Here is a 27,977-nt window from a genome sequence, read left to right on the forward strand (position 1 = left end):
CAAGGAAAACTGGCACCTCTCCAGCTACTAGTCCACACTCCACATTCGTTTCTGACCTGTTACTATCAGAGAGATGCATCTCATTGCTGACACTGAGCCTCTGGTTAATCACACAGCGCCCAGGAAGCAGGTCTCCTCTCTTCATGCATGGTATGGATGCTCACATGTGCATGGGGCTGTAAATATGTATGTGTAAGCATTATGCATGTGTGTGTAGTGTGTGTGTGTAATGCCATATCACCGTAGCACTGAGTGCTGTGGTCACGCAAGCCTGAGCAGCCTTTGGGAAGTAGGTCAATGAGCGAAAGGGAGAGATGAATGGAGGGAGAGAAAATCATGACGAGATATAAAATGGAAGAGGAAGAAATAAGAGCACACGCGCAGGCCGGAGGCAGCAGTGACAGTGGAAAGTTACCAGTTTGAAACAAGCTGTGGGTTAACTCAGAACATATACACACACACACACCATATATGAACGCAGACACGGCTGTGTGCAGTAAATATGTGTGTGCTGGACGGTGTGTTTGTAGATGCATCCCAAAAGGCCATTAGTGGCCTCGCCCACCTCCCTGACTCTCTCCGCTCCATGCAGGTAGAAGCCTGCTGCTTGCTTTCAACCCACACACATGACTCACACACTCTAACACAACACATACACACCTCTAAACTTTCCATCACTACACCCTGCAGAGGCGCTGGAGCCCTTCGCTACGAACCAGCTCCACCCTAATGTGTTTATCATTATGAATTATCAGTGAAATTACATCACATTATCAGGAGAATATCTCACAATATCAAGGTTATTGCATTTTGGACTCCTACAGAGAGGCAATTTATTAAATTCTGGTGAGTTATTATATTAATCGGCGGTTACTAAGTTAGTGTCGGGCTTTTAATTGATAGTCTTTTATTTTGTAGGGGACAGAATCAGCGCCAGTGGTTCCAGCCGTGATTGAGTGCCAAGACTATCTAAACCCACACGGACACCTTATAGTAATAACGACTGAACCTGAGGTCACACACAAGTTAAATGTGTGTGATGTGACAGTGCAGGTCTGTGCCAAGAAGCCTATTTATAACACACACACTTCCTGCAGTGGCACACACACACAAATGAACAACCACGCAAACATTAATGTGGCTTTTATCTGAGGAAGCAACATCTAAAAATAACAACAAATAGCTATTAAAGGAGAGTAATGGAAGAGGAAAGATGCTCAGTGTGTGTGTGTGTGTGCTGCATTGAACCATATCAAATAAAAGTGTACTGAATGTGATAGGCTGTGTTTTGAGATAACCGCTGCTAGTTGCTACACAAGCGTGTTTGTTTGTAAAAGTGCAAGTTCACACCAGTCTGTGCTTGTCTTCCCCTGGCACCTGGTTGCCACAGCTATATGCCATGCTGGCATCTGTGTGTATGTGTGTGTGTGTGTGTGTGTGTGTGTGTGTGTCCTCTTGTACTCATGCTCCCGTACACCATGCCATGGAAATTTCCTTTAACCTTTCCTCTCATTTACACCAGTGCCCTTGAGAACCCACATACACACACACATGAACCAACCCACACACACACACACACACAGAGGAGGGTGCCATAGTATAGGCTACAATAGAGATAAACCAACCGTCGTTGTGTTTAGTCTATAAACAGACCTGCTTAACAGTCACATGGTGATAATTACCTCTGCTACTACTACTGCCACTCCCCCCACTTCTACTAGTGGTACAGGACTACTACTACCTCTGCTAGTGCTACTCCAACACCTCCCACTGCTGCTACTGCCTTTAAAATCACAAGGCTATCACTACTACTACTAAAGTGGCCTTTAAAACAATAACTACCATCTTACTACAGCAGGTCATATATTCCAATCCAATGGCCAGAAAAAAATGTGGCATTGTGTGTTTCTGCAAACCATGGATGTTATGCGTTTCAACAATGTTGCCGTTAATGTGTGGTTTGGTTTAGGCACATAAGCCACCTGGTTATGGTAAGGAAAAGATTATGTTTTGGCCTAAAATAACCAGTTGTGGGGGCACTGTCTCAACTGGAAGAACAGCCACAGGTCACTACAACACACCCATGTTTGGGGCCTGAAAAGCTGCTGGAAACCCAGCGACAGGTTGCTAAAAATACCTTTTTGGGGGGGGGCTAGAACACTGAAAAAACAGCTACGTGTTTCTATAAAACACCCATGTATGGAGGCTAAAAAGCTGCTGGAAAAACAGTCAAGGGTCGCTAAAATGCACCCACATTTGGGGGCCAAAGAGCTGCTGGAATAACAGTGACAGGTGGCTACAACACACCAACGTTTGGGGGCTAAAAAGCTGCTGGAAAAACAGTGACAGGTTGCTAAAAACACCTTTTTTAGGGGGGCTAGAACACTGCAACAACATCCATGTGTTTCTATAAAACACTCATGTATGGAGGCTTAAAAGCTGCTGGAAAAACAGTCAAGGGACGCTAAAATGCACCTATGTGTGGGGGCCAAAAAGCTGCTGTAAAACAGTGACAGGTCGCTAAAAAACGCCCATGTTTGGGGGTTAATAAACTGCTGGAAAAACAGCTACGAATCACTAAAACACACCCACATTTGGGGGCCAAAGAGCAGCTGGAAAAACAGTGAGGGGTTGCTAAAAAACACGCCCATGTTTGTGGGCTAAAGAGTTGCCGGAAAAACAGCCATGGGTCACTAAAACACACCCATATTTGGGGGCCAAAGAGCAGCTGGAAAAACAGCTAGTGATCACTAAAACACACCCATGTTTGGGGGCTAAAAAGCTGCTGGAAAACAGTGACAGGTTGCTAAAAACACCTTTTTTAGGGGGGCTAGAACACTGAAAAAACAGCCATGTGTTTCTATAAAACGCTCATGTATGGAGGCTTAAAAGCTGCTGGAAATACAGCAAAGGGTCACTAAAATGCACCCATATTTGGGGGCCAAAGAGCAGCTGGAAAAACAGTGATAGGTCGCTAAAAAACGCCCATGTTTGGGGACTAAAAAGCTGCTGGAAAAACAGTTGCAGGTCATTAAAAAAAACCCCACATTTAGGGAAAACACAGCCACTGTTCCCTCGAAAACACCCACATTTGGGGGCTAAAAATCAGCTAGAAAAACTTCCACAGGTCGCTACAACACACCCACTTTTGGGGGCTAAAGAGCTGCTTGAAACACAGTGATGGGTCATTAAAAAATATTTGTGGTTTGCAGAAACATACCATGCCAACATTTTCTTCTGGTGACTGGGATGAATATTCCTACAGCTGCTGCTACTACTACAACCAATACCACAACAACCACCACTATAATTAATTCTACTTCTGCTTCTACTAACACTACTTCAACAGCTGCTCCCACGACTCAAGTGGAAACCAAACTACTACTATCACTACTACAGTTCTGCTGCTGCTGCTGCTACTCACAGCACCTGCATGAGCAGTCCTACCACTACTGCTTCTTACTGCAATCATTTTTGCAACTATTACTGCTGATGCTGCCACTTGCACAACGAATACATGTATGGGTGTAGTGCGACTACCAGCAGAGGACAAGTTCACGTCCCTGCTGCTGCATTACTGCTTTAAGTCCAGCAGAGGAAGTGTTCTGAAACTCTGCATTACCCATGAATGCACCGTGTAATCCCTAACCTTGAGCAGCATGAGTCGTAATCACACACAATAATCCTGCTGGACCAGTGGATTACTGGGAGGGAAGATATATACTGGTATATACATTTAGGCTGGTAGACCAGCAGTGTGTGTGTCCCCTCTTGGGTCCAGCAGGCTATAGTGTCGGTGTCGCAGGAGTGATGATGTGTTTGTGCAGTTGGGTGCTTGCCCATCCATGGTCCAGACATCTTTACAACTCGATCTGTCTGCCGGCTAAGTCGGGCCGAGCCCCAGCCAAAACACTGGCACAATGTCAAGGAGAGAGGGAGAGGGACCTACATTGTGGGCTGTGACGGAGCCCAAACCAATATTGGAGCAGCATTTACACCTCCGGCGGCCCTCGCACTACTCTCATTCATCTCCTGGGTTTTATTACACTGTCGCACAGCGTCAAAGTCTCAATTTTAACAACAGCAGAAAGAGTCAAAGTCCAATTTCTTAACTGTAGTAGACCGTGAGAAAGGTCTTTTTATAGTGGTAGTTAAGTTCAAATCTCACTTTGTACAGCTGTGAGCAACATCAAAGCATTATTGCTCAGCTTTAATATAAACCCTATTTAAAGGAGCTTCAATATTTCTACAAATGTAATCATAAGCTTCATAAAAGCTCCTGTTTTTGAAGTGTCAACCCCTTGTTAGAGACACAATTTGTAAAACACTGAGTCGCTATCAAGATCCAGCTTTTCCAAACATGCAATCAATTTCAAATGATTTTAATGATGTTATTTTAGCAGAAATACAGATGTATAATTCCCTTTAAAACAGAAGGGATTGCTGCCGTAATGCACTGTGCAATCCTCAGATTCCCAACATCCCACCCCTCCCTCTTCCATGATCTCCTCTATGCTTCAAATGCCACCTCCTGTACAGATGTGAAGAGAAGGCTAACATCAGGCTCTGAGCAGCGCTGACATGTCGCTGTGCTATCAGCATCCCTCTCATCTCATCTGCCTCTCATCTCGACAGATTTTAGAAAGAGACACAGCCCTCGGTACGCTCTCTCTGCTTTAAAATAAGACATTTCCCTGGCGGCTGCCCCCATGATAAATCAGGTAACGGAGGAGGAGAGCTTTAAAGAAATAGGGCAGCCAGCTCGCTCGGCGACCGCTGGGCCTGCACATGCTTCCCTACAAAGCCCTGAGCTGCTGGGCGAGATTGGATTCCCTCTCCTTCAACCTCTTCCTATCTCCCCCAGGTGTTGCAGCTGCTGCGTGTGTGTGCATGCGCACGCTGGTGCGTGTATGTGCAGGGAATGGCAAACAGCCTCACGCTCATGTTGACACTATCAATATAGCAGCAGGGTCCCTGTGATGAATACAAATTGCCAGTAAAGGTTAGCTAAGGACAGATGGCACACACACATCTGCACATGTACACACATGTGCAACTTATGTGCCAGGATAAAAAGAAAAACAGCCGCGACGTGAGGAGGAATTCAATTAAAGGATGTACACAAGCATCAATCCTCTGCTGTGAACACATTATATATACACACGCACACTCATGCTGTGCCTCTGCATGTCATCTAACATGCCAAGAGGAATGAAGAGTCTTAATACAACACAACACAAGAGCACTTTATTGATCCTCTGAAGCAAAAACTCAAGATAAAACAGTCAATATGTTGATTTTTGAAGCAAAGAAAACCTGAGTGAGAGTATTTACACAGAGACATCCAAAGTGTGCTGATTATAGGACAAACACAACACAGTGAGGTAAAAGAGAAAGCCACAGAACATGATCTGATTATCATGTTGGGCTGGAGATAAACTTGGGTAGACGACCACCTGTGTCGTCAACGTAACAGTTCACATACTTTCTTGTGTTCTACGTGTGTTATTGGGGGATTCCACAAGAGGGCACACCAGAGAGGGTACTCCGTAAAGAGTTTCGGGATTTGCATGTCATAAACCATAAACATGGCGACACTTGAGGAGGTTACTACATCGTCGATTCTGAGAAGAAGTGGCACCATAAATGGTATGTAAAAGGTCCCTTCATCATGCATCTTGGGTGAGACAATAACAACTGAACAGCGCTAAAAACAAGTGTAACCATCACGAGACACATCAAGATCCGATCAGTGAAACTTGCAGAGGTGGTCAGGGACGCATTTGACCACATCTCCATTATAGTGTATATAGATGCTGATGTGTCCCCGACAAGGACTACGTCATCAAAGTAGGGTGTGGTAGTTGTTTTGGTGACAGCAAGCTAAAGCTCTACAATCTCGCAACCCATCAGCTGACGACAATAAAGCCTCTGGTGGTGAGGGCCAATATTTCAGGCTGATCCAGCGTACCCAGTGGATATCTGAGCAAAGACTACTTCTTGCTTGCGCCGGTCATTTTGGCTAATCTCCATAAACAGATGTCTGCATATGAATGCTGATACATTAAGAATGAAAAAAGCTAATATAAATCGAACTCATAGTCGTACAATAGGTCAAAAACGCTCAATAACTTGCCCATTTGACGACAAGTAGCACGAAGTGTCGCCTGACCATTCAACGTTTTGCCCTATGGAAGGAGACACGTTGGATTCTGCTAGCTACAGCTGTACAGAAACATAAGCCAACATGATTGGCTCTAGCTAGCAAGAGTGTGGACGTAATAACTCTGTGTGGGGCCCTTCGACTGTCTAGTGTAAGTGACTTGGGTAGTAACGAAATCCAAGTCGTCAACTGGAGACACAGGATAGACACAGGTGTGAACAGTGATGTGTCTAGGCTAACGTCTGATTTCTGAGTATGTGCACGCTTCAAACAGATGCAGGAAACCCGTGGCAGCCATCACGCACACATGAACCGTTGTAGTAGTTAAAGAAGTATATCTCTGGCCTTAGGGGGTGCAGAGCAAACATTTTCTGGTGCAGCAGCCGCTCAGTTTGTGGGAACTTTGCTTGGGAACCAGAGGGTCACCGATTCAGGTCCTTGCACAGACCGAGTATGGAATGTGGACTGGCGGCAAGGCACTGACCCTCCAAAACTACTCCAGTGGCGCCGTAACATGGCTGACCCTCCCTTCTGAATGTGCATGTGTGTGGTGTGTGTACGAGGGATATGCCAATATTCATGTACTGATTGATAAAATATCTTTCTTTCTAAATCTTTGTGTTTTGGGCTTCTGTTGGGCCCCACTTCCTGCCAACTACGCATTGTGTATGCACCTTGTTGCCTCCAAGTCCCCCTTGAGCACAAGGCAAAGACCCAGACACCTGGATTAGTGCTACCTTGCCCCACGTGGTCTTTGTTATAGAAACATTTCCAAACCAGCCAAAGTTCTACGTGTAAAGCCAACAGCAGCGAACACAGTCATTTATCCAAATGACACAGGCAAGATGCTGAACCTGCTCGTCGCCACTGAGCCACAAAGGTTAAACAGTATGTAAATGATGATTTAACAATAAATAACCAAAATGATAAATTCTCTGTGGTCTGCTGAGTGTCTGAATGTGGTATAAAGATAAGAAGCATAAAAAACAAGGCAAAGCAGGATGAAAATATGATGAGCGGTGATAACAGTGAATCACAGCACTGACTGTAAAGTATATTATCTGTATTAAAACTTTCGCCTGGAGATAGAGATGAGATGGAGGAGAAATTTACATCCTCACATCCCACTCTGGTTTGAGTCATGGCGGCAACAACCTGGAACACGGTGATGAACAGAATAGATTTTCATATAAATTAAGACGGCAAAAGGCAGACGATGAATACCTAATAAGTCGCTTGCTCACTGGTGTCTCTTTTGGTGTTCGTTTTTTTTTTTCCTCATTTCTTCCTCTCACCATATCTGTGCTCTCTGCCTCTCATTGTAACACACGCAATGAAGCCTTTGTGCGTGTTGGACACTTCGCACGGTTGAGTGCTCCTCTGCTGCTCTACCTCAGGGGAAAGAGACGTGTTCGGAAAATCCTGCAGTGTGCATGCAAGAGTGGATGCAAACTGGATTTAGGGATTCTGCGGCAGTTCCCAGTCTATAAAGACCTGTCCTGTCCTTGCCCTGATCTGAGAGCAGTTTCTTTTGTTGACACGGTGACCTCTGACTCCTCCTGTTCCCCTGAGCTGCAGGCATTTATTTCAGAGTTACTCTGGAGAGTCAGATTAGTCAGTCAGATTTAATATTAATAAACTGTAAAATAAAATGAATCATAAGCTTAAAATTGTTCCAGTATTGAGAGAGAGCACTGCAGCTGGTGGCTGTGACACAGGCTGCAAAGTACCCACATGAGGCAATAGCATACTGTCATATAGATACACTAAAAGTGCTTGTTTTTGCCACTGACAGGCTCAGATTGGTGTTATAGGTGTCTGACCACATTATGGAAAGGTTCCCTTCACCTTTACCTCTCACCTGATCCGGTCTGTTTGTTATTGTTGTCCTGCAACAACTCAGCTCACAAGACTTAAAGTCCACTAAAAGTGGTTGTTTTTGCCACTGACAGGCTCAGATTGGCGTTATAGGTGTCTGACAGCTTTATGGAAAGGATCCCTACTGACCAAATCAAAGTTTATCTTTACCTCTCACTTGATCCTGCCTGTTTGTTATTGTTGTCCTGTAACAACTTAGCTCACAAGACTTGAAGTCCACTAAAAGTGCTTGTTTTTGCCACTGACAGGCTCAGATTGTTATTATAAGTGTCCAGTCTGTTTGTCATTGTGTCAAACCAAGTCTTCTTCTGCAGTCTTGCGAGTTGAGTTGTTGTAGAGAGACAATATCAAACAGACTGGATCAAGAAAAAGGTGATGAAAACTCTTTTTCAGATACCCATATCAAAAATTTGAGCCTGTCAGTGGCAAAAACAAGCACCTTTAGTGGACTTCTAGTCTTGCAAGATGTTGCACAAGGACAATACGAAACAGATCGGATCAAGCAAGGTTTTCTCTGTAGGGATCCTTCGTCAGACACAATCTGAGCCTGGTCAGAGTCCAGCTCAGACCGACCAGTTCACGCCGTTGCAACTTTTCTCATGAATCTTTGGTCTGAACTGGACTTCAGACACAAAAACATGGCAAACGTGTCCAGGTTGAAAAATACAAACGTTTACCTTTAAAACAACAAGATCAAACTAAGTCCTTGGTTCTGTGATGCAGAATAAGACATTACAATCTTTCATGTACAAAGAAGCAGAAACAAGGATCTGGTTTAGTCTGATATTGCCGTGCTAGTGGTATCTGATGAAGTACTGTGTACTTCTGCCCGTTTATCCCCGGGTTAAGCTTAAGGTTAGTTCTGCTTCAGCCTTACTGTGTCCTGTAGGGGAGTTTTACGGTAAAGCTGATTAAAGCAGAAAATGTAAATAACAAACTATCATGATGAAAATCAATTGATCCATCGCAGTGATAATTATGTTCCACAACTGGTGGCGAGCACTTAATGAATCTGCATCGTATCTTCGGTCACGTTCTACCCTGCACACACGAGCTGCACAATTAATCATGTTAAAACAGCAATTTGGATTCATATCTCCAAACAATCTCAGTGAAATTGATTCTGCCATATTTGCATTCAGCAGGGACATGTGATGCATCACATCCAGAGCTTTTAATTACACTTGAGTTGCATCAACAAATGACAAGACTATGTTACACCATGAGAGGAAAAAGATACAGAGGAGTAACACGATGACAGCGAAAGCTTTGGAGGAAGATGAGTCAGAATCAAGGAGATGTCGCAGGTGATGAGGTACAGGAAAATATATTCACAGTTTTGACATGGTGGTCCATAAAAGGGGGTCACTCTGTCAGCGTGGCACAGATATATACAACTACCTGATATTCCAGGTGATGATGAAATTAACAAGGCTATGAAAACAGAAGGCGCTAACATTAATGACAGGAGCCTGACGCATTACATCAGCAAACCAGAGGAGATCTCAGAGAGCAAGCAGATTACAGAGGCACGAAGAATGGTGGGAGATAATTATAATCTCAATTCTGAGGCAGAAAATCATGATTCCTGTTTAATCCAGACTCCTGCAGCCCAAATGTGAGTGTGAGAGTGTGTGTGTGAGTGTGAGCTGTAGCCTGTCATGCCAAGCAGACCTGAGTGAGCAGCTGACGAATCACCACGCAATTAATTATTGAAAGACCCCTAACCTGCCTCTGCTAGCATGTTAGATAGCAACAGCACGTTCAAATATGTGACACACGGAAACACACACACACACAGTTTGTGATCCTCAGTCACAGGCGCACACACATTAACACAGGCCCGCGGGAGGGGAGGTCAGCATCTAAGCCGGATGCCTGATGAACCTCGGAGGGATTTGGGAGGAAGCAGCCATATTCCCAGCACCCTACTCTGACGCACACACACACAATGAGGATCGACCACACGTAAACACACATGTGTAGTTAACTACACTGACATATCTGCCGGGCACCTTGGTGGCACACCACAGTAACCACCAGTGATCAGCCAGGTTTCCTTAACCCGAACCAGAGTGAGTGTTAGCGACAATCAAAGTGCAAAGCTGTATCTGATTTACTGATGTGACACTTTGCCATCTTGGCACAGAGGAAACAGAGGGACACATACAAACAGACTTCAAAACAATCCTCCTTATGCTTCCCTATCCAGCCCTGTCATCAGATGATGGCAGCATTGTATGTTTCGGGAAACCACAAATACATTACACTTGCAAATTTCATACCTATCATATCAAGGTAGCAAAATATAGTACATGAGCAGACTCTGTCATCGTGAGGTGAAACGTGATGGTGGACGGATTGTCACCAAGACGAGACGCCTGCCAAGCTGCAGACCACTGCTCAAGACCACCACACAACAAAACCGACTGTGATTTAGCCAGTCATTGCTGTGTTTCCAGCCACTTTTAAGGCACCAAACAGGGGTGTTTTGTAGCAACCAGTAGCGGTTTTTCCCGCATGAATAGTGCTACAAAAAGTTGCTGAGTTTCCTGCTGAGATAGTGTCACAGAGAGTGTTTCTTACAAAGACATCACTGCTTTTCCAGCACACAAAAATGAAGTTGTGTTTTACCGAGACACTGCTGCATTTCCTGCAGGGGTAGTGACACAGAAGGCGTTTTTCTAGCAAGACACTGCTGCTTTTCCAGCAGAGATTGTGCAGAAAAAGGCAGTTGAGCTTTACCGAGATATCGCTGCTTTTATAGCACAGATTGTCCCATGAAAAGCAGTTGTGTTTTACTGAGATATCACTGCTTTTCCAATGGAGATTGTGTCCCCAAACCAGGTATTTTAAGCCAAAACATGCAAGTTTTGGTGCCTTAACCTAACTACACGTTAACCACATAATGCATAATAACATGCAGGTTTATGGATCCATGGTTTGCTGAACTGTACAATGCAAACATTCTTCTGGCGGCTGGGTTCCTGTGTCTTCCTCTGTCAGATTACTGTCGGGGGAACATTTTTCCCTCTTTATTAACACAATGCCTTGACCTGCTGAACTCTGACCTGCTCACTGTAGGCTGCAGTATTAGTGATCTATAGTATTCTCACTGTGATTCGCTCAACAGCACCAGATACATGCCTGAGGTTTGATCACACTGCAGCTTATATGAGCATTTTAAGCATATTTCCAGTCATACTGCACAAGATACTGTATATGCACGCATGTGTGTGCATGTGCAAGTGCTGAGCTCAAGTGTGTGTCTGGTACATAGTGACAGAAGGGACAGGTGAGTCACTGCAGGGCTGCAAGCTGAACACAGTGCACTGCAGCACTGCACATCACGACTCAGACAGACAGCAGAGACTCAGAGAGAGAAAGATAATGACACAGAACAGAGTGGAAAAAAAGAAGAAGAAAGCAGAGGACAGTCACAACAAAATCAGCGGACAGAGAAGAAAACATAAAATGCAGCTGAAGAGAGTCTATCTGTCTGTCCCTGGCACGGAGCAAATCCCAGTCACTGCCAATAACACCTGTATCCATCACTCTCTGGTGGAACTTCAAAGCCTTGTTATTTATACACCTGTCTGTCTGCCTGCCTACTTGGCTGTCTGGACCCTTCACTCTTCACTGTCACTGTCCAATTTAAATCGGATTTATTGGGACCCATCGAGAAAGTGAAGCGCCGACCTGCTTCCAGGCTAAGTATAGATGCATTATAGGGCTGGTGTATATATAAACCATGTAAATCACACTGATGAGTGATCATTACTGTTTGATTCAAACAAATATCAATGATGGAAGATACATGATATCATTAACATCTCTATTGCCACCCACTTTTGCCTCACCATCACGCCAGCCAGGTTTTTACAGAGGCCTTAATACTAAATTTAAAGGAGCAATGCACCCTTTCTTCATGTGTTTTTACCTCTGTCTTTGGTTTTCATTATGCTGATGATTGTGCACTGTACTTCACAGATGACATGTCAATCAAAAGGCATTTTATTTTGTTGATTAAGTTTGTGCAGATTTTTCTACATCACTTCTCATCTGTCTTTTCTTTTGTTAAAGGGACAGTTCAGATTCTTTTAAAGTGGAGTTGGATGAGGTACTTCAGCGGAATTAATACTTCTGTGTCAAATTGACATCATACCTAACCTAGTTTAAAAATTCAGCTCCTGATAAAAACCTGAACCATGAACACTAAGGGTGCTGTCACACCTGACCTGTTTGGTTCAGTTCAATTGAACTCAATTTTGTTTGCCCCCTCAGTGCGGTTCGTTCGTGCAGGTGTGAACACAGCAATCACACTCAGGTGTGCACCAAAACAACCGGGCTGAGACCTTCTTGAAGACGTGGTCTCAGTCTGGTTACAAACGAACTCTGGTGCAGTTGGTTTGTGGTGAGAAGGTGTTCCGACCTGGATGTGAAGCAACTGCAGTCACATGACACATTGTTTGGGTTAAACATGAGCATGTTACAGTCCTGGAGGATTATTAATGTGCACCTCCTCCTGTACTGCCTTAATATGCACATTCAGCACATCCAATGCATCAAAACATTGTTTTCTAGTTGGAGCCGCGCCTCGTTTTCAAACTGTATGCTTTGACTAAAATGAACAATGACAGCAATATAGTCCACGATGAGCAGCGCTAAAATCAACCTGCGTAGTTGTCCCTCCATTGTGACATTAGAAAGTGTCACATTTATCTTGCAAATGTACTCTTCTTCAACGTTTGCTTTACTTCCTGGATTTTTCCCACATGGAAATTCTGACCAATCAAGAGCGGCTTTCTCACACAAGGCATTTGATCTGGTCCTCTTGTAAATGCTGCCGTGAGAACACGAACCAACTCTAGGCAATTATACAACTTTGGAACAACATGAGTCCCTGATTCAGACCAAAGGAAACCACTCTAGGTCTGAAAGCACCCTGAAGGAATACGAACCTAACTGTTACTGAATCACTGAATCCTTCACACTGTTTCTTTAATGTAACCAAAAAGGAAAATAAAGTACAACTTTCTGTGTGGGACGAAGAGTAAATCAAATCAAAAAGCTTTCACAAAATGTCCTAAACTGTGGTTTGAATCATGATTGTTACATCAATTAGCCACAGAGAGCAGAAAAGATGGATTAAAATGAAAATTATGCGGAAATTACTGACTTTAACAGCAAGAGATGAGAGTTTCATTTAATAAGTGTTGACGAAAAGCTTTAAAGACTTGACAGTGGTGTCCGTCTGTCCCTGCAGCATCACACTACTGAGCTAAGTGTGGTCAGTAAGGGGCTGTGTGACTTCTGATTCGAAATGGGATAGGATCACCTGATAGGCACGGATGAGAGCTGACCGCCTGCTGCTCGCACGCACGCACGCACGCACGCACGCACACACACACACACAGAGGCATCATGATTATAGGGTAAAGTGCTGACTGACAGTACGAGGCTCTATAGGGCTACACAGCAGCACCGTAATGGCTTTAAGCTTTATTAAGTTTTCCATTCGGTGCGTGTAGGCATCGTTTCAGAGACGCAATTAACGTTTCAAACACTCTAGAGCTAATTAGTTTACTCGATAATGGCATGTAACTCGGGGCACTGCGGAGGCAAACATGGAAGTGATGAGTAATTTGTTGATGTCTGGGAACAATGTGTTCTTGAAAAGTATTTCCAAAGTTTTTCAATTACTGATCTATTTTGATCTTAAGCTCACATCCTGTTTCTCTCAGGCTGGGCCTTCTCTCTTCTTTATCACACCCCTCCAATTAAGTGTTAATTTAATGGGTGTGCGGAGCTGCAGGTGATTGTTGTGATCGAGACTGAACAGAAACCAATTGTTTTTAATCCCACATGATGCAGTGGCTTCATCAGCTATTTGTTTTTCGATGCTGACAACATTCGTACAGTGCAGCAGTGCAGCAGGATAACCTGGATGCACATTTGTATGAAACTTTTATGACCCTCCGTGTGAGGAAACTAGTGCAGCTATTTTTACTTGACTTCCAGACCTGAGCAAAGCTTAAAAACAAACTTGACAAAAACAGCCACACGTGATTTTAAAGCACATGCAGTTTATGTTTGTTGCACTGTATTCTGATCCGAAAGGTAAATATGTGCTTTCCAACTGCAGGACTCCACATTGTCTCACAGGACACCAACACGTGTGCTTAAATTTAAATTTTACGAGAGCGAGGTTGCTTAACTGCCACACGGAGAGGCACAGCAGAGTAACTGACGAGCCCCGGCTAATATTTTACAGGCCTGGGGCCTGTGGCTGGTTGTGTCCTGTTACAGCAGGATGTGGTGACCGACGTTAAGTTACATTGGCCTGAGTCAATCCCCTGCATAGACGCAGACCGGCTCTAAACACTCGGTCAATGATTAGCATTGAAACAGGTCTGGGAGTCCACCTGAACTCTGAAACAACCATTCAATAGGTCGAGTCATAGCTGGAGACGGACGCCTTTTAGGTTTCTTTTAAAACTGAAATATGAGCTTTAGGGCTCTCTGCTGATCTGAGAACAGCTGACTATGACTATGGTACAATCTACCAGACTTAACTGTCTCAAATAAATGACAAAGACATGGTTTCCTGCTCTGCTGTTTTTTTTTAAAGGAAAGGGGGATTCATTTCACCAATAATCCATCTGCCTGAATTTGATTCTCAGCTTTTTTCTCAATAAGCTGTACTGTGAAACTACATTATCAACCCAGTCGCCAGTAAACATGTTCTCATTGTAAGTTTCTGCAACCCAGGGATACTTTGCATCCATGCCCAACGAGATATATAATCCCTCCAGCATGTTCTGGGTCTGCCCCAGGGCCTCCTACCAGTTGGACATACCTGGAACACCTCTAATGGGAGGCGCCCAGGAGGATCCTGATCAGATGCCCGAACCACCTCAACTAGCCCCTTTCGATGCGAAGGAGCAGCAGCTCTACTTCGAGCTCCCTCCAGATGTCCAAGCTCCTCACCCTATCTCTAAGGCTGAGCCCAGACACCCTTCGGAGGAAACTCATTTCGGACGCTTGTATCCACGATCTCATTCTTTCAGTCACTACCCAGAGCTCATGACCATAGGTGAGGGTTGGGATGTAGATGGACCAGTAAATCGAAATCTTTGCCTTCTGGCTCAGCTCCCTCTTCACCACGACAACTTTGTGTTTCTCAACAAGGCTGTGGTGAAGGTGTGGATATGTTTAGGTACAAACAACACTTGGTTATGTTATGAAAAATCATGTTTTGGCTTTAAACAACAATGTTGGGTGGCACAAAAGCTGTTGGAAAAGCAGGGACACATTGGTGAAAAACACCCAGGTTCAGCTGCTCACGAGGCTCAAACGCCACTGGAAAATGCTGCAATGTGTCATTGAAAAAAATCCCACACGGGGTGCCACAGATGTCACTGGGAAATGCCGCAAAGGGTCGCCAAAAACAAGTGATGTTGTTGTTTCTTGGCCTCAAACAGTGGTCTGCAGCTCAGCAGCTGTCTCATATCGGCTCATATACTACGTCACATTAGAATCCTTGATATGATACGTATGAAACATATAAATATAACACATTCGTGGTTTGCATAAACGTACAATGCCACACTTTGTTCTGACAACTGGGTTACATCAACCCATTTTCCCCTGCAAGTGATATTTTGAACTGGTTCAAGTGTTCTCTGGGTTTGCCTAAACACAGATCTAAAGAAATGTTCAAATTCGGTCAAACTGTTTGGCTGAAAATTGAGTTTTTATTATTATTATCTAGTCTTTGGGCACATGGGACGACTGTTTTCTGTATACATGCCATTACAGTTTTGCAAAACACAGTAGTCCCATGTGCCGAAAGACTAAATATAGTACAAGGAGCACAGCATTGAATACCAAGGATATGCACGACATAAATACTTCATATGGAGGACATTAAATACACATCATAGCATTTTTCCTTATATTTCAAAACCCCCGCTTTTCTCAATAGTCAAAGTTGTCCAGTCAGAAACTTTCCCAAAGCGTTCATACCAGATTTCAAGACTTCAGCCCAGTCAGAACGAACGTGGCACTGTCCCTTATCACACCGAATATTGTCTCTGACCACAAATTGGGCTTTGGTATCAGCAGTGTATGAAACTACGTGCTGAAAACACGCACCACACACTGATGACGTGCACTACTGCAAACCACACATTTGTTTTGGAGCGCAGTGTATTGGTATACAAGAGCCAAGCTTCGGCTGATCGATGAGGCGTCACATGAGCCTGTGGTCAATGATCTTGCACAGCGGTGTGAAGTGATTCTGAAAGCGAACGTTTCCAAAACCAAATATGTTGTTGTTGACTTAGAATAACATCACATCCACCACCATCCTCTCCACAGAGGCACGTACAGTTCTGCACATGACGAAGGAAATTCAGCTTTGATGTAAACACTGAGCCACAGTGACAGGTTACAGATCTGTCATTCGATCAGTCCTGATATCTCAATTATTGGGTCAAGGTTTTCTCGTCATTAGTGCACATAGAAAGCAGACAATTTTTAAAAATCGGGACCGCTCTCGTTTCCAAAAGTTAGGCACATTCCACATGCAATAAACCTGCTTCATTTCTATCTTCCTGAAACACAGGACGATAGAAAGAGGCCAGATTAAGAGCGTGTGGGAGAGAAATTACAGTCAGCATGTGTAGCCTACTGTATGTATGTGAGAGCGACAGAGTGGTAGACTGTTCAACACACACACACACTCACAGAGAGGAGGAAGCAGTCACATGTTTGGAGGAGGAGGGGGGAGGGACTGCCTGTCACTCGTCTACGTCACGACTAACGCCTCCCTCTCTCCCTCCCTCCCTCCCTCCACTACAACTCACATGACTGCAGCAACCCTGTTCTGTAACTCCAGTCACGAGGATAGAGTAGTATTACAATAACCAGCCGGCAGGGGCGACTGCACAGACACACACTGAGGGAAAGAGGGCTGGAGAGATAGAGAGGGACTAGAGGAAAGCCACCGGGCAGCCCTAATAACCCTGAGTAAATATTAACATATTAACGCTGCGTTTGTAGAATAGATAACCTTATCGGACTGCACCTGAAGAAAGAACTTAAGTTGTGATACAGTTTGGTTCTTCCTTCTGTGGTCAGGTTTCTCCCTCATGTGTGTAACTCAAGGATTTTGCAGCAAGAAGAAAGACCTGCAAAGATGTTACAGTAAATATAAGAAGATGCATGTTACAATAGGACAGGGGTCGGCAACCTTTACTATTAAAAGAGACATTTTCTGGAGCCGCAATTCATATCTGTGCCTTAGCGTGATGGCAACACAATCTGATCAATCTACATTAGCCTATAAATGTTCCTAATAGGTCGAAACTTTGCTGCTTTAATGGTGAAAACGAACAAATCTGTCGACTCTAGGGCTGCCCCCTGACAGTCAACAAGATTTTATCATAAAACAAATATGAAACTCTATCAGGAGCTGCGACTTGTTAAAATAAAATCAAACCTATATGACTGGACTGTGTGGGACTTTACTTTGAAAGGACAGACACAGGAAGTGTCCACGCTCAGCAGTCAGACAGGAGTCAGGTTCATTTCCAGGGCTGGTACCTGCAGTTATTCCACAGGCTAGTTAATAACATGTCGGGCAGGAAATCCAAAGTGTGGGATCATTTTGAGAAGGTGAAGGACGAACCCAAGGTGATATGTAAACTCATCTTCATTGGTCGACTACAAACATGCCGTATCATCTGAAACATGGAAGTAGCTACATGCCCATTAGCCCACAGCGTCATTAACAGGCGGCTCGCTCAGTGTGTGACGTGCACTTGGAGATAAAATATAGGCCTATATTAATGAAGGTTCATTAGTACGGTTTGTATTTCTCTGTAATGTAGCACAGTGTTAACAATGTTACTGATACTATTCTTTCTCACACCTTCAACTCAAACCACCTGAATATATCATTTAATACATCAATATCGTAAACGTGCGGGCGACTAGTCGACTAATGGCCCATAATGACGACTATTGGTCGACCAGAAAATTCTTAGTCGGGGCAGCCCTGGTCCACTCACTATGAAGTTCTCTATTTTCCTTCGAGACATTTTCGTTTTTGGAGTTGTAATCAGCAGCTAGCCTCACTAAGGAGACTCAAACTGGGCCCTCGCTATTGAGATTTGGCAAATTTAAGGAAAAGGCGCCAGGCTGTGGACGTATGACTCACATCGTTGACAAGATGTTCAAACCTTTCTTTTATTCAGCATACAGGCCACACGTTTATACAACTGGAAGATGTAAGAATCACTTTAGAACTACAAAAACAATGATAAATCAAAATTAAAATTTTGACTAAACAAGGCTCGTGAGCTGCAGGTTGCCGACCCTTGCCATAGGACATGTATAGTTTTCTCATTCTGTTTGTAGCTTTAACGTTGCTGAAATCATCTTACTGCTCACTGTCTGACACTATCGGAGACATATACTCTGTATCAACATGTTCCAACTCCTTCCTGAAGATATATGATGTTTCCACTCAAACCCAAGACATTTATGGCCGCACTGTTCCATCGAATGGAAATATTCTAGGTATCTTCCACGTCAACGTCACATTTCCCCAAAGTCAACCTGCCATATTTGGTATCTTTGGAAACTCCTCTGCTCCTTCCTCAGATCAGTGGTTCACAACTGGTGGGTCATGCTCCAAAGTGGGTCACGGGTCCGCAAGTGACTTTTGACCCCCTTGAATAACGTTCATATTTCATAGTAGTAGTATAATAAGTGTTTCACGTTTCTTGATTTTTGCACTTGCTTTGATTCCATATCTTCTTATTGGGTTTATGCATCAATACACCAAAGTACATTCCCTGTATGTGCAAACCTGCATGACAATAAACCTGAATCTGACTCTCTAATTCTGATTTTTGATCTCCATGAATATTCAGAATAAAGTTCCGCAGGTTTGAGCGATGTTTGGCTGCACAGCATGAGTTTACCCGACCATTTGATCACCACATGATCAGGATTTAAAGGCATATTAATGCACAGAATTGATTAGGCACAGACACGCTGCAGGATCTTATGGTCATGTCATGTGATAACACCACCATCGACTGTATTATAGATGCGGCTCAAGACCCTGGTGGAATATCATGATGAAACCAGTGGACATACTGATAGAAGAAAGTATAAGAAAGCCAATGTATAAACTCAGCAGGCGTGTAATAAGTCCGTGCATGCATATCATAGGTGTGTTATGGTTGAGTGATGTCATACATCACATACTGACGTCACTATCTAGTTAAATGTGTTTTCATATTGGGAATGTTTTGGTGCATTTCTTTCCTCATGGGGCGCAAGTTCTTCTCTCTTGGATACATCTGTCTCTGTGTGTGTGTGCGTGTGTGTGTGTGTGTGTGTGATGTGGCAGCACATGTCACTGCTGCACGTTATAAATAGCCCACCGTCTCCCTGGATCCCACCAGACACTGAATTAACCTGCTTAAGCTGCCAATCAGCTGTGACAGATCCCCCCTCCACACACACACACACACACACACACACGCACCCCCCCCCCCCCCATCACACCTTCCAATGACCGTGCAATCATAACAATCACCACGACGCAATCTTACGTCACACACTGTGATGCAGTAACACCGGGGGTCATGTATTCCTCTGACATATGGGTTTACGTATTTCGGAAGCGCGACTCTACAGTCAGGAGGGAGATGGAGATTAGACCTGATATGCTCTGATCTGTCCTGTGAGAATTTGTCGCCAAACCCCGCTCAAAAATCTGCTAATTTAGTGGTTCCTTCCATATACGCAACAAAACATACATCAAATTTTACAATCAATGATTGAATGTTGATGAATACTTTCTCCTTAAAGATTCGGCAAACATTTCAGGTGCAGGACATCATCTCATTTTGATGAAATCTCAACTTCTATAATTGGTGAGCACCACTCGCTACCGCCCTCCGCGGCTCTCCCGAGCAGGAGATTATTCTGGGATTAGCAGTAGAGCCAGTTCTAAAAGTTCACACATTGTTTTAATAATTGCTGCTTGGTGCGTTGACTGTATCCCGATGTCGATTAAATAACCTAGCCATTCATTTAAAAAGCAATTTATTTTCAGATGCTGCACATTATTGCCAATAAGCAAAGGAATCTCAAAATTGCAGGGATTTACGAACGCGGTTTGGCGATTTGGCGCTTCCTTCAAATTCGGTGCAAAATCCCTAATCCGCGACCCCCCGGGCAACACCATGGGTTAATAACCTGTCTGTCATCATCACCGCTGCAGACATGCAATCAAAGCGGCCGTTGTTTGTCGGTTGGCCGCAGCAAACAATCGTGTGAACCAGACGAAGGTTTTGTAACCGTTTCCTAACGATTACGCAAACGCTTATGAAAACGTTCAACTGCAGCAACTTTCTCGGATGACCCAAACACACCGTCTCCTCTGCATCCTTATTGCTTGCACAACATCGCCTGACAGATTGACCGATTTGACAATAAATTACAGGAATCATCCGTGGGAGTTGCTCAACTTCACAGCGCACCGACACAGCCTGCAGGGATCCAACGCAGAGATCCCCTGTTAAGCTCACGGTGCAGTGGCAAGCAGCTTATAATGGAGTGGATAAATAACATTACACAGCACTGATGTATTACAGTGTGTGCCCAGAGAGACACTTTATTAAACAGCCGCTTCGACTCTGAGAGGAAAAATAAATAAAACACAACATCCCAGCAGCCGAATAATGCATCAACAAAAAGACACACAAGTCTCATCTCTGCACGTTTTGGTTTTAAAGCCAAGCAGTCCTGTAACCACTGGATCACTATTATAATGTGTTAACATCATAATAGTCCTGAGGCTAAGTCCATGCGCGCAGAGGCGCACCACGTGTCCAAGTCTCCGGCACTGAAATTAAAACTTCCCTCAAGAATGCGTCAAAAGTTTCCAAAGCGCCCCTCTGCATACCAAATAATCCTCCCGAGCAGCAGCACGCCGGCTGCTCTCCGCTTCCAGCACCGACACAGAAATATTTATTCGCTTTAATCCGTCAAATTCTCCCACTGCCCATGGCTGATGACATTTCCTCCAAAAACACGTGAAAGCCAGACATAGTAGACATTCACACACACATACACGCACACACGCACACAGCAGACTGAGACACCGGGTCGCGCTGTGCCGGGGAGATGCTGCTGACAAGCCGGTCGAGAGCCTCGCATCAACCGGGCGTAGCGTGCGCCACGGCCGGCGACGTGCAAAGACGCGCCCCGGGGTGGAAAGCCCAAGGTTCGGTGCATCCATAGAGGCCCGAGTCTTACCTGGCTGCCGGAGTTTTCTGTCAGGTAATTGAAGACAAAGGACGAGAGTTCCTCATCTAATAGTGGGGCGCAGTCCGCCATCTTCTAGTGAATGAGGAGCCGCGGAGTCAGAGAGCGGAGTATAGGAAGAGGAGGAGGAGCAGTGGGGGAAGGCCGCCTGCAGGGGGCGCATCTGTTTACACACACAGACACAAAGCAAGGTATTAAAGACATGCGGTGTTCCAAAGTGGGGCCTGGGGACCTCCGGGGGGTCCATGCAGTGGCTCCAGGGGGTCCTGCTATAAAATGAGAATTAATTTCACTTCATTGTGGTTAAAATTAATCAGAAATATTAATGCCACAGGATAATTTACAAAAACTTCCCTATTGCAATACAGTGATTTAAAAGTAATAAAAATAATAACATGGAAGATGTGAAGGTATTCAGCAGGCTACACACAAAGTGGATTAAATAATAAGATGAGATAGACTTTATTGTCTCAAAGGAAATTTGTCTTGTATATAGAGTGCCTGTCATTAAAAGATACAAAAAAGTTTATACATACAGTTCCTACATACAGTACTTATTTAGACAGGACAAAGACTGATTATAAAGTGCAATAAAAAATGTCACCTGCTAACTGATAACTTTGGTATTTTCAACCTGGACCCCATTTTCCAATGTTTTGTGCCCAAAGCCCTGTTTCCACCGAGCAGTTCACTTTGGTGCGCTTTTTTTCCGTTTCCACTGTGAAAAGTTATGGATGGTACGAATGGAACCTTTCCGTACCATCCCCATTTTGGGTCCCTCCTCTGTTGAGCCCCGTTTCCTCCAAACACTTCTGGTACAGTACCTTTGGAACCAACAGTAACCCTTCAGACATGAGGCCCGTTTCCACCGCAGGAACTTCGGGGTAATTTTACGGGGCCGGGGCCGTTGGTGCGTGTCTCCACCGCAGGAACCACCCCAGAAGGACAGAGTTCCGGAACTTTTACAGGGGTTAAACAAGTCCCTGCCTCGGGGTAGGTACTCAGAACGGCCCCGAGAGAGTCCTGGCTGGGGCTTGGGGGTTACTTGGTGCTGATTAGATATACTCAAGGAGGGATGTGATGTCAACAGAAAGCAACAAAATAGCTGGCATTTTTAAAACTCAGCAGACGAGGGTTAGCTCGTTCATATAGCTTTTGCCACCATGTAAAAAACCTCAGTAAATGGCCCGTGAAAAAAATATTCTTTCCAGCGGATATCTTAATTATAACATGATTGAGCTAGCAAAGCAGTTTTGTGTTGCTATGTGTGGTATTTATTCAGTTATGGGAAATCATGATGTCTAGAAAGCATCAGCTAACAGCAGCAGCAAAGCTAACATCAGGACATCATCTGTTAAAAGCCTCCCGTTGTTGATACGACATGAAACTACTCCAGTTAGCTCAATCATGTTGTAACTAAGACATCCGCTGGAAAAAATATTTTTTTCACGGGCCATTTAGTGAGTTATTACAGACACCGCTATCGGCTAACGGCGTTCCTACGTCGCCCCGGTCAAAACGGTCGCGCAACAATTACGTCACATCCAGAGCCCGGTAACTTTACAGGAACCTTCCTCGTACTCCGCTCAGTGGAGACACGGCGGTTGAGAGGGCCAAACGAGAGGACGATCCTGTAGTAGTTCCTGCCCCCCAAATAGTACCAGGAACTTCTTCAGTGGAAACGGGCCTATAGTACCTTGACCCTCGGCCTGTTTAGCGTTTCCACCACAAACAGTCCTCCTAAATGTGGGCGGGGTTGTTGTCACTCACTGCTCCGTCCAGCACTCGCTGTATTTCCTCATCAGCGGTGACACAGATGGGAGTCTGCACTTGGTTTATCGTCCACAGAATGAAGCTGCACGCCCACATTTTCAGAACTAAATAGAACAGGCTGCAGTGAGAGTCTCTCTCCATGGGATATTTGAAAATAGCAGCTTTGTGCATTTAGTCCTTCTCAGGCAAGCTCAGGGGTTTAGTGCTGCTGGAGCCCACAGGAACGACGCTCTGCTGCGCTTTTTTTCTCTCCAAGTGAGGATTGGGATATATGCAGTTCACATAACCTGGTCAAAATTAATTTACATTTTTAAATGTTTGAAGATCCACTTATTACTAAAAGCGTGTGTCAAAGTTGTCACAGTGAAATTTATGGTGCGTTAACGTTGTCACCACATACATTGAGCAACATTACAACTAAATGTTCCACCTCAAAAGTTGCCCGCAGTCGGCCCAGTGAATGAAGTTATTTTTTTCTTAGTCAAACATCCTTTCATTTTATAGTTACAGTTTACTAATAAAACTCTCCACAGTATGAACAGTGGTTACATGAGCCTCAAAACCAGACACAACTCAGCCCTGAGCAGAGTAACCGTCCTCTACTGACCAATCAGACTGCAGTGTTCACAGCTCCACCTTTTAGTACCAGATCTGTGTGCTAGGTACCCCAACAGAGGGGGGACCAAACATGGGGACAGTAAAGCTTCCACTGAGCAGTTCAGTTCACTGTTTTTCCGTTTCCACTGCGAAAAGTTGTGGATGGTACCAATGGAACCGTTCCATACTGTCCCCATGTTTGGTCACGGTCACTCCGCTCAGGGCTGAGTTGTGGTTTGGTTTGTGGCTGGTTTAGGTTTTTAAGTCAGGTTCCACTTGTTTATTGTATTTATAGGTTTGTGATTTCTCCACATGAGTATATTACAGAGTTAAATCTCCATCTGCTCCAGCTATGATAAATAACCCAACATTTTTGCCCTTTATCAAAACCAGACACAGCATAAAAGCGAGTTAGCACAAAACCAAACTGGTTCTCCAGTGACTTCCGTCAATATCCCAGTCACAAACAAACAAACCTGGTCATTCAGGATGCTCTGTTTATTCTTCAAAATTCTCGTTGAACCACTCTGCCTTTGTTTTTGATCAGCACAGACATAAGTGTTGGCTGTATCCTGTTGCTGGGCAACTGCAAAACCAACTTCTGTCAGTCATTTAGCTCGTACAGTTGATGACATTAGCTGATGTCATTGTAGCATTAAAGAGAAATCTCACCGTCTATTTCAGTCACAGCATGCTGTTTCCTTTTGTGTTGGAGAGAAAGGCCACACAGTAAAACTTTTTCACCTGTGGGTGCTTCTCTCAGAATCATTGTATTGTGTGCAATTTGCCTCAAACTCACTGTATGTGCAAGGAGCTGCAGCAGTTGCAACATGTTGCAGCCGGCTGTTCATGTGTTGCTGCCTGTCTGGGATGTTTGTGTGATGAAGACACTTGAGCTGATATTTGCAAAAAGGGTTTGGGTAATAAAAATGAGCTGATAACTGTGTTTGATGATCAGTTTCAGGTTAGTGAGTCATGCCATTTTGCGAGAAGACAAGTGCATCAGGGATTGAATATGGCAGCGAGTGAGCAGTCGGCTCTGTGTCAGCATCATGACATGTAATGGAGTCAGGAAATTGCTCATATCTGGATGTGAGTTTACAGAAGTTTAAACTGAAATTATTAAAATGCAATGTGCAGAATATTACATCATGCATCAAAATTATGACACGATACAATACTAACGTTATATTTTTATGGTTCTCTGTGCTGTTATTGCGGCTCATACACACCAGATGGGAAAATCAAGCACTAATGGTGGTGATTGTAACGGTATCACTGCATTGCAGCACAGAGGTTGTCTGCTCTGTGAGGGTGGATGTGTGTTGGTCAGGGAAAGGTTAACTGTCTGAGGCAGGTGAGGCCAAAACAGGGTGTCTGTGAGTTTTTCAGAAGTCTGGCTGACAACACTGACCTTAAAGGGGTACTACTCAAAATTCATACATGTTATTTCCATGATCTCAGACAGTCCAAAAATATTAGTAAAAATGAATAACTCAAAATTATGATGTCATAGGGTATAACTTCTGGAGCTGCTCCATAGACGATGAATGGAGCAAATTAGGTAATTTATTTGATTTTATTCTAATTTTGTTTTGTTAAATTATTTTACTTTATTTTTAATTAGTTTTATTACTTTATCTTATTCTGTTTTTGTTAAATTATTTTATTTTGTTTTGTTTTATTATTTTATTATAATTTATTACATTTTATTTTATTTTGTATTATTATTTTATTTTATTTCTTATTTTATTCTCTATTTTTTATTTTATTATTTTATTTTACTATTTTATACTATTTTATTTTGTTGTATTTTATTTCATTTTATTTTAATTTTGTTTTGTTTTATTATTTTATTTATTTTTTATTTTGCTTTATTTTATTCTTTATTTTTTGTTTTATTATTCTATTTTATTTCATTTTTTGTTTTGTTTTATTATTTTATTCTATTTTTATTTTGTTTTGTTTTGTTTTGTTTTATTATTTTATTCTATTTAATTTAATTTAATTTAATTTGATTTAATTCTATTTAATTTTATTTAACCATGAATCGTCCCAATAAGATTAAATCTCTTTTTCAAGGAGTCCTGGGTGAGACTGCAGCATGATGAATTTCACATAAAAGAACAGACAAATGTTGTGTTCACACTACAAGCGACACAGCAAGTGTGCCCAGCTACTTTATCGCCAAGCCGCTGTTGAAGTCACATCGTTACAGGCTTGTGTGTGTCTGCTACCTGCTACAAAGTATCTTGAATGAACGTCACTTAAAGTTTGTATTTGGACATAAAATATCTGCGCTGATGATCAGTGTCTATGTCCCATGATAACGTCACATTTCGCTGCGCCAATGCATCACTGTATGCATCACAAGCTGATACTAAGATGAGGGAGCAAAAACTCTAAAAGCAATTTCAACAATCACCGACTTTCAACCAGCTTATTGGGATTGTTAATATGTGAGTTCTGCTTCTTCTATCTTTGTGAGGACCAGTGCATGGTAAGACATGAGGACCGTTTTGGAAAGCAAGAGCATTCCTGTGGTCCTCACTTCCTCCTCTTTTAACTTGGGTCTTATTTTGAAGTGTTGACCGTCATTCCTTCCTGTAACAGTAGCACTGTACAGAACACAGCGAGGTAATTGCTCTGGGATCTGGGATTTTAACAAAAAACTACAGTCTGACAGAAACAGGAGCAGTCAGGTGATCAGACAGGTTTTAAACAAACCCTCCAAGTTAGACAAATTTGTTTGGAGGAAGGGATTAATTTTCTGTTTTCAGTATGCTGGAGGGGAGACCTCTAAACGTGCTCCAGGGGTGCCACAGAAGAAATGGATTCTCATATGAAAAATATTTCACTACAAAAGTGGTTAAACTGACAGATATTTGGACACAGCCATAGACTGAATAACAATGAACATGGCTGCCGTAACATCACCCACTGGTTTGGGAACTCTCGTTTTGAACCCTCGGCTTTGACATTCTAGTTTTTGCCATTTTGGATTTTGGGAGCCAGAAGTGACCATATTAGGAAAAGAGGGTGGGGCTGACTGAGAGCCCAAAATAATGCCTCCCAGACTTCCTGTCATGAACGGGGAAATTAGCTGCAGAGACCAAAACTGTTTTTTGTTCTAGACATTTTAACACAGGGGTCTGTGGGGATTTACTTGCTTTTGGAGTCAGCCTCAAGTGGCCGTTAGAGGAACTGCGCCTTTTGGCACTTTCATGTTGGCTTCATTTTTCAGCCCTGAATTCACGGGTGGACTGTGAGATGATGGGCCCCTGGGCACAGAGATACAGAGTCCCACCACCTCTCCTACACAGGAGCAAGACACATAGACTTTGTGGTGGTTTTGTGTCTCTTTGAGGTAATGTTGTGTCTTCTTTGGGGTAATTTTGAGTCTTTCCAGCCATTTTGTGTCTCTTTGTGGTTGTTTTGTGGGGGTTTTGTAGTCCTTTTAGCTCTTTGGGGTCTTTCACCTCTTTGAATCTTTTTAAGATAATTCTGTGTGTCTTTGAGATAACTTTGAGTCTACTTTGGTTATTCTGTGTCTCCTTGTGGTTGTTTCGACCATTATTGAAGTTATTTTTCTGTCCCTTAGCAGTTTCTTTGCATGTCCTTAGAGTCTTTTTGTGATCATTTTGAGTCTCTCTCTATTTGGTTTGTGTTAATTTGAGTGACATTTTTGAAGGCCAGGGAGCCCCCTGACCTTTTGGGCCCCTGGGCCTGTGTGCAGTGGGCCCATTCAGTAATCTATCCATGCCCCAAAGCTGCCACTTGCAAAATAAAGCCAGGTTGTATGGGTGATGAAAAAAAAGCATTAATTCTGAAATGGGACACTTTAAAATAGGAGCACCTTTATTTTTGATACAGGATATTTTGTTGCTCATACTTTTGTACTCACATTTAAGTAAAATTTTGAATGCAGGACTTTTAGTTGTAGCAAAGTATTTCCACAATATCATATTGCTACTTTTAATTTAGTATAAAATCTGAGTACTTCTACGACTGGCCAGTGACACAGCCGGACACTTGTGTGGTTAACTTTTGAGTCTCCTCCAGACTTCGCCCACTCTGCTCTTTCTACTGTATGTTTGCCCTGGATGGTCTCTGTCGTTTGTCTTTGTCAGACTTTCATTAATCCTGTATTTCCATCAGCAGAATGTACATTTTCTGTACTTAAGCATTGTCTTGAAACATCCTGAACTTAGGC

General features: G+C 43.4%; 1 protein-coding gene across 1 annotated transcript in view; it reads right to left on the bottom strand.

Annotated features, from left to right (window-relative positions):
* The window catches only part of ppargc1b (peroxisome proliferator-activated receptor gamma, coactivator 1 beta), a 134,910-nt gene extending 113,386 nt beyond the window's left edge, over positions 1-21,524 (bottom strand). The window contains exon 1 of the mRNA XM_049586423.1: positions 21,386-21,524. Within this exon, the coding sequence (XP_049442380.1) occupies positions 21,386-21,466 (81 nt within the window). The 5' untranslated portion in view covers positions 21,467-21,524. The remainder of the gene's footprint in view (positions 1-21,385) is intronic.
* Positions 21,525-27,977: the final 6,453 nt, after the last annotated feature.

Source organism: Epinephelus fuscoguttatus, linkage group LG9 (assembly GCF_011397635.1).
Source record: "Epinephelus fuscoguttatus linkage group LG9, E.fuscoguttatus.final_Chr_v1".
In the NCBI taxonomy this organism is placed as follows: Eukaryota; Metazoa; Chordata; class Actinopteri; order Perciformes; family Serranidae; genus Epinephelus; species Epinephelus fuscoguttatus.